This window comes from Crocuta crocuta, unplaced genomic scaffold, assembly GCF_008692635.1.
Source record: "Crocuta crocuta isolate KB4526 unplaced genomic scaffold, BGI_CrCroc_1.0 scaffold271, whole genome shotgun sequence".
Classification (NCBI taxonomy): domain Eukaryota; kingdom Metazoa; phylum Chordata; class Mammalia; order Carnivora; family Hyaenidae; genus Crocuta; species Crocuta crocuta.
Window position 1 is genome coordinate 3,851,428 of NW_027527824.1, and position 7,861 is coordinate 3,859,288.

The 7,861-nt window shown below is 56.3% G+C and overlaps 1 protein-coding gene across 1 annotated transcript in view; it reads right to left on the reverse strand.

Moving 5' to 3' along the window:
* Positions 1 to 1,040: 1,040 nt before the first annotated feature.
* The window catches only part of OAF (out at first homolog), a 17,722-nt gene continuing 10,901 nt past the window's right edge, over positions 1,041 to 7,861 (reverse strand). Inside the window, exons 4-6 of the mRNA XM_077777781.1 lie at positions 4,157 to 4,291; positions 3,234 to 3,414; positions 1,041 to 2,080 (exon numbers count right to left, since the gene is read on the reverse strand). Coding sequence (XP_077633907.1) covers positions 1,815 to 2,080; positions 3,234 to 3,414; positions 4,157 to 4,291 — 582 coding nt within the window. The 3' untranslated portion in view covers positions 1,041 to 1,814. The remainder of the gene's footprint in view (positions 2,081 to 3,233; positions 3,415 to 4,156; positions 4,292 to 7,861) is intronic.

Below are 7,861 nucleotides of genomic sequence, written 5' to 3' on the forward strand. Positions count from 1 at the left end.
AATAAAGCTGGTCCTTGAAAACAGGTTCAGAAAGAGGCATGCTTGCCTGAAAAGGCAGTCTCCCCACCCAGCCCTAACTTGACCCTGGTCAGGCCAGCCTGGCTCCCACCACAACCCTCGGGCCTATACAGCTTCAAAGGGTGGTGGCAGCCTTTCTGGGGAGTCTTCAAGGAGGGGGGGCTCATCCTGAAAGCCTGTTTCCCTTTCTAAGGCGGATGAGGAAGTACCTGACTCTCCTCCTTCCTAAGGATTCAAGCCCCCTGTAGGACCCCTGAAGCTTCCTGTCTCTGCCCTGTGCCAGTCCCCTCCACCTCGCCAAATGCCTACCATCCTTCAGCAGCAAGCTGTGTCCCATCTGGTCCAGGAGACTTCCCCATCTTGGTAACTTGAGCCTGCACCATCCCTCCTTCCTGAAAGTTCTCCAGCACCTGGCTCGGCACTTCCTATTACAGTCTCTTCAAACTGGAAGTTACGTTTGAAGTGAAAGGGCCTTTGGGATGTCTGGTTTAGTGGTCTCAGGTTTACAGGTGAGGAAATGCCTGCTCTTTGCACTAACAGAACGATATTAATAATAGCGAATATTATTAATTAATGAAATTAATAATAGCGAATGAACACCATGTCCTGGGCACTTCAGATGTATGAGCCCATGTAAGTCTCACAGTTAAGCCCATTTTATAGCGGAGAGCGCTGAGGCACAAAGAGGTAAAGTGACTTGGCTCAAGATTGCACAGGAAATAAGCCAGGCCAGGATTTGAACCCTGTAAGTTTGGTTCCAGAATGTTGGCCTTATTTCTTGCCTTAATCTATTTATGCTGTCACTTTCTACTTTCTCATCGATGTGTCTTCTTCTTAAGTGCAGAAGCGTTGTCTTATCCTTCCCTAATACGTCCCTGGTCCATTCTCTCCCTGCGGCACAATCAGCCAGGGCTTTAGCAGGTAGGTGTGCGGGGACCTGTCACCGGCAGGGCGAACACCCCTCCTGCCACCAGGTGGCAGCATTGGCCAAGAGTTCTTTCAGAACTCTGCGACTAGAAGGGTCAAATAAAAATTTAAACTTTTATTTCTGGTACAAATGATAAATACTTTGCATTAAAAATCTGGAATTCAAGTTTTCCTCATACTTCATGCCCCCTTCCCACCCCAGAACCTTACAAAAATATTTATTTTGAGGAGGGGCTGGGGAAAAAGGCACGTGTGGTTTGTGTCCGGGCTGGGAGGTCCTCACCGGCCCGGGGGCGGGAGGCCAGCAGTGAGCAGAACGCACTGTGATCTGGTGGAGAGGCTATGGCAATGGTCCCCAAGAGCCCCGTCTCTGGGGCGTGGTCCCCTCCTTGTTGGGCATTTGAGGGTACAGAGGGGCTAGCCCCTTCCAGATGGGGGAGTGGGGGTGTGTTGAGGGTGGGGAGTTCAGTGTGACAGGCATAGACACCTTTTAGGGTCTAAGCCTTCAAAGAGTTAAATAGAATCACGGGCCATCACATTTTGTTTGCTTGAAAGAGAACACTTCAGGGGAGATTCCGGGGAGGGGAGATCAAGGTTCTCCACATCTGGAGAACCCCCTTCTCTCGGTCCCCAAGGGAGGCACAGGGTGGGGGCGGGGGCTGCCTTCACGAGTTAACCCCTGCCATGCCACACCCCTTTTCACAGTCTTGAGCAATAGGGCCAGAGGCTCCGGGATCAAGGGAAGGGAAGGGGAATAAGGCCTGGGTGAGGGGTGGGGGTGGGGGGCTGCTGCCCCCTCCAGGGGGTGGGGAAAGGGCAGCAGACCCAGGGCAGCGACCCCAGAGACCGCCCCCTTGGCCTCAGCCCTGCTAGGGGTCCTCGTCCCAGAGACAGAGCTGCCGCTGGGGCACATAGAAGTCGAAACTGTAGTTCTTCTGGCAGCTGCGGATGCCGCACTTGTAGGGGGCTGGCCGGTCACGGCTGTGGCAGTACTTGAGCACACAGGGGTACCAGGCCAGGCTCAGGCCATAGTGGCAGACACACGGCTTCCCGCCATCCCCCACCTGCCCGCAGCGGGGCAGGCGCACCTGCTCTGATGCCTGAGGCAGAGCCTCAAACACAGAGCTGTCCACACCTGCGGGAGGGAGGNACACACACACACACACACACACACCCCACTATAGAAATAGGATGTGACAGAATAGAAATGTGGGGAGAATAAATAGAAAATCAAGGATAGCTACTTAAAGGACGTGGTATCTGAGGCGGGCCAGGTAGGGAAGGACCAGCACAAACATGCTGGGAAGTCAGGGTGGCCAGGGTACACACAGGGTGCTGGGGGAGGCAGCAGTGACCTGGCCCCCGGCTCGGCTCAGTGGCCATGGGCTGGACCAGCCTCTCGGGGGCACAGTATTGAGCTTGAACCTCAGCTTGGGGTGCAGCTTACTGGGAGGGGTGTGTGTGGAGGGCATGAGCACAGTTCTGTTGGCCGTTTCTTTCTTTTTTTTTTTAAATGTTTATTTTGAGTGAGAGAGAGCACAAGAGAGCGAATGTGAGTGGGGGAGGGGCAGAGAGAGAGAGAGAGAGAGAGAGAGAGAGAGAGTCTCAAGCAGGCTTTGCGATGTCAGCACGGAGCCTGACATGGGGCTTGAACTCATGAACTGTGAAATCATGACCTGAGCTGACATCAAGAGCTCAACCAACTGAGCCACCCAGCGCCCCCTGATGGCCACTTCTAAATCCAGCGGTGCCCTGGGAAGGGCAGGCACTGCTAGGCCCGCTGGGCGGAGGACCAGGGGCCTGGAGTGGTAACTGTGGGCATCTCCCTGTCCCCTCTACATAGAGGACCTGAGGACAGTCCTGGAACGGAATCAGGAAATGGGGCAGCGGTAAAGCCACACAGGCCAAAAGGCAGGGGCCACACCAGAGACGCGAGAGATGCAGGTACCAGGGAAGGCATGAAAGAAAGGAGGGGGGGCAGTGGGTGCCGACCCTGATGCCTGTGCCCCCTCCCCCGACAGAGGTCCTGTGGTCTCACTAATGGAAGGCATGAGGTGGCCGCTGCCCGGGTTATCTCCCTCCACACGACCTGGGAAGTCACAGGTCTGTGTGTCCCTACCTGGACAGGGTCGCTTTCATCTGGCTGACTCCTCTCCCTGAAGAGCCACCCAGGCACCACTTCCTCCAGGAAGCCGCCCTGACCGATCCCAGCCCGGGTGAGGGGTCCCTCCTCGGGACTCCTGCGTCCGCACTGCACTCTGGCCTGGGTGGTGTGACCCCACGCTCACCTTGCTCCAGCCAGAACTGGGCGTCCTCCTGGCGGGTGTAGATGGTATCTACGGCCTCTGCACACACGTTGCGGAGGTGGGGGCTCAGCAGGCCCCCCTGGCTGAAGTTGACGGCGACGTCCATGTGCAGGTGCTCCAGGCCCCGCACCTCCTCAGCCTGCCGCACTGCCCGTGGGTTCTTCTGTGTGGACAGGAAGAGCCGCTCCCACCTGGCCTCCCAACGCTCCCTGCCCTGCGTTGCCTAATCACTGAGGGGCTGGCTGCCTTTAGAACCTGAGGGCAGGCTGGCATCAAGGGGCAGTCACCAGGGCTGGTGCAGGAAGTGGACAGCCAGGCGAGCTGGCCCAGGACTGGTGACCTCTGGGGTCCCACACCTTCCAACAGGCAGAGGAGAGGCTGGGACCGGGGAGTAGAGGGGAGGGGGGTCTAGTTTAGGGAATTCAGATGAGGCTGGGGGAGAGGCCCAGGGTCCAGGAAGGGACAGGGAACAGGTCAACAGGCTGAAGAATTCTGAACACGGCGCACAACACTTTACACCCATGCTCTCGTTTAATTCTCAGTATAACTCATTTCTCCATAGGAAAGTAGAGCCTTTGAAGGCAAGGTGTGCAATGTCACGGGGATACCGAGGTGTGGCGCTGGGTCTGACTGCACATCTGACCACAGGGTCCAAGCCCAGAACCTCCACCATAAAGGGGGAGGAGCTGAAATCAGGGGGCTGGAGGCACCTGGCAGGTGGGGGTCAGTGCAGATTAGCGATCTGGGGTGATGGGGTTAGGTCCAGCGTGGGGCAATATTGGNGAGGGTGAGGGTGGGTCAGGGGCTGGGTGGGAGAGCGACATTGGGGTGCGGTCCAGGCCTGGGGCTGGGCTGGCTGTAGGGCTGGGGGCTCTGGGGTGGGAGCTGGACGGGGGCACACTCACCTGTCGAAGCTTGGCCATGGCCTCACTGGGTATGATCTCATTGTGCTGCAGCCGGGTGACAAAGCAGAGTCCCTGGAACTGACTCTGTCCCTTCTCTAGCTCCCCCAGGATCAGGGCTCGGAAGATCTTCACGTCCTGGCAGGGAAGGGCAGAAGCATGGGGACCAGCTGGAGTGGGTGGGAACCCCCTGCCCCCCCAGCAGCCCACCCAGCAATCAGCCCAGGCCTTGGACAGGACACGTGCCTGGACACTGCCCTGCGATGGACACTTCCCTCCTGCTGGTCTAGGAATTTTTATCTTTCCCATTTAAACCCGTGACTTGAGAGAACACACCCCAGATGTTCCAAAGCCTCCTGGAAAATTCACAGAGCAAACCATGAGAAAGCCTTTCAACACAGAACTGTTTAAAAGTACAGAACTTCACCTTGAAAGAGCCAGCACCCTGCTTTTGGTGCCTGGTTCCTTCAAGACTGATGCTGCCTCTCGGTGGCACCCGTGGCACCCTGATCAGGGTGGGTCACGGCCCCTAGAACTACCCAACCAGGCCATAACAGGGCAGGGGCTGAACTGGAATCTAAACAAGTACAGATTCCAGAGTTTCTCTCACATTCTTGGTCAGCAGGTTGGGGGAGGGGTGCCTAGAAATTGAGGCTTTTCAAAATGCCCCCCAGTGCTTTTAAGCAGCCAGGTTCCTGGCCATCCCCATCTCAGACTGGGGCAGTGGGCACAGGGCGGGGTTAAGGGCAGACACAGCACAAGCTGGCTGTGGCCATTGCCAGCCTCTGGCCTGGGGGGAGCCGGGGTGGTTCACCTCCCCCTTCCCCTGGCCACTTCCCCTTTCCCCACAGGGTTACTAATGGCATCACCCGCAGGCCAATGGCTCCTTCCTGTTACTCACTGCATGAATGGGGTAGGCTGGAGGGGAGCAGAGGGAGGAGGGAGAGGGGTCCCCCTCCCTGTCTGGCTGCTAGAACCCTACGCTCTGACCCAGCTGCACCCAAGGGGCCGCCTTGCTCTCACTCAACTGTGCCTGGGCTAACGGCTCCCAGGGAGAAATGAGCAGGTCCCACTCGGAAGTGGTCTGGATCTGTCAAGACCCTCACCCCCCGCCAGGGAGGTACCCTGGCCGCAAGGACTATTCCCCTCCAGAACCCCAATGACCCTGCACTGGCATTGAACACAGACAGGCCTGTGTTGTTATTCAGGTTTCAATGTTCGCGTCCTGGCCTCGCCCACTGAGAGAGCCTGCAATGACTTGGGGCGTTCGGTACGCCTGGTAGAGTGTCAGTGCTCTGAAACAGACACCCAGGGTCCCCCCTTGGGCTCCTGTACAGGCTGTGAGGGGAGGCTGCGCTCCACCTCTGCCCTGTATTAGCCAGTACCCAGGCGTATCTTCCAGCTTCTAGAAGCCTCATTGGGAGGATGGGGATAAAAGGGCGTTTACCTGGTCGGCTTGTGTGAAAATTGAGTTAGTGCTGATCCTCGCGGTGATCAGCAAATATTACAGGTGGCCGGAGCCCCGGCGTGCTGCTATCCCATAATCCCCGTGCACTCGTGAGGTCCTTTGACTATAGGGATGTGTCTCTTACTGCCTTTTCCTGCAAATGATCTCCAGCACGAGGAGGTGTGGGCATCTATGGGGAGGTTTTCCATCTGTATTGCAGAAGGGGAGACTGAGGCCCAGCTGGTGAGAAAGCTTCCACAAGGCTCTCTATGATGGCAGATTTCAAGGAAGGTGAGTCAGAGCTCAGGTTAACCCAGCTTCCTCTTGACAGGAAATCCGTTCTTGGGCCCTGAGGCTGGAATCTCTTTGCCCTGCCAGGCTGGGCCATCCGATCTTCCATTGGCTCAGCTTGGCCGAGAGGAGACTGGAGGCTGGTACGCTAGTGTATTTTCCACTGGGGGCTCACTTTCTGCCAGGTGAGACCTGATACTGGACTTCCTCCTACTAGGGCTCCAGGCAGCTGGGAGTCCCTGGCTGGACCCCGAGGCGGGATCCAACATTATTTTCAGCAATGACTTTAAAAGAACCTTATCTGGAATATTCACAGCGTCTCCTCCAACACCACAGCCATGTGCCTGCCATCAGACAGCTACAGAGTTGCCTCTTTGCTTGGGGATAACACCTGCCCACCTTCAAGAGAAAGCATTTGAACTCTTAGACCAGGCAGGAGCGTAAAGAAACAAACACCTGCTTTGAGGTTTTTTCCCTGCCTCCATATTAAACGACAATGGTGGTGACAATAGCAAATGCCAGCAAATGGGGAATCTGACTGGGGGTGAAGAGAGGGAACGAGGATTTCTCACTGAGAGAGATTTACTCACGTAGGGCAAAGATTTATTGAAGTTTATAACCAGAAGGGATAAGTCACTGTTTTTATGAGTCGAAAAGGATGTATTGTCCTGTTTACAATCTTTCCAACAACAGAAGGTAGGGAGGATGGTTATTACTGAGTTTGGAAGGGGTTACTTGCTCAAGGCCACGGGGCCAGGAGGAAATGTAGCCAGAGTTTTAGCCCCAGGCGGTCTGACTCCAAAGCCAGTGCTCTGTCAGCCGCAATGCACCACTGCTTCCCAGGTGTCCTTGATGCCCCAGCTCAAGAAACCGAAGCTCGGGCCCAGAGAGGTAGTGTGGTCCGCCCTCGGGCCACACAGCTGGCAAGGGCAGAGCCAGGATTAGAACTCTGTTCCCTCAACCAGCCATGCCTGGAGGTCCTGTGTAGACCTGCCCTGGGAGTATGGCAATTCCTACTCACAGTTCAGCGTGACTCCCAAAAAGCAGCGTCTGATACGGATATGAGGGTGATGATGTGAGGCAGGGCCACCCTCCTAACCCGCCTGCTTGACCTTCCCAGAACCTCTGTAGACCCTGAATTCTCCAGTCTTCTTAGTCCTATTTCTCCAGAAAACCCATATTCCACCTGCTGACGCCCAGCAGGGGGTGGACAGCTCTAGCTTCTGGATCTACTTGGCTCCATCATCCTGACCAAATGTCCCTCCTACCTTCTCCACCTCAGCTCACTGCTAAGGTTCCCGAGGCCCCTTTCCCTCGAGCACAGGGGAAAGGGCAGGGGAAGAAGTCCCCCCGCTTCAGCAAACATCTGGCCAGATGCTAGACCCAGTACCCATGGAAGCCTGGCTCCTGGGCTTCCTCCTTGAACGGAAGGGCCCCAAGACGATTCACTCGGTCGTGGCTTAATACCCAAGGCAGACAGCACAGCTACAGCTGATGCAGGGTGCTGGAGGTGGGTTCCCCAAGCCCAGGACTCAGGCTAGGACTCTCAAGATGGGAAGTTTCTATAGGGCTCCTTGCATGAGCTCCCAGGAACCTCCAGCCCCACAGGGGCAGGCTAGCAGGAAGCCGCAGGAGCATTCAGTACCGGGGCTAAGGCTTGGGCTGTGCAGTGGGTGTGGTGAGTGTGCCGTGGAGATAGCGTCTGCTGAAGTCCATTGCCTACGGTTTTTTTTAAGTTTGCCTATGTTTTTTTTTTTTAAGTTTGTTTATTATTTATTTAGAGAGCACGAGTGGGGAAGGGGCAGAGAGAGAGGGAGGACAGAGAATCGGAAGCAGCCTCCTTGCTGACAGCACAGAGCCTGATGTGGGGCTCAAACTCATGAACTGTGAGATCATGACCTGAGCTGAAGTCTGATGCTTAACGGACTGAGCCACTCAGGCGCCCCCCCCCCCCCCCCCCCCCCGCACCA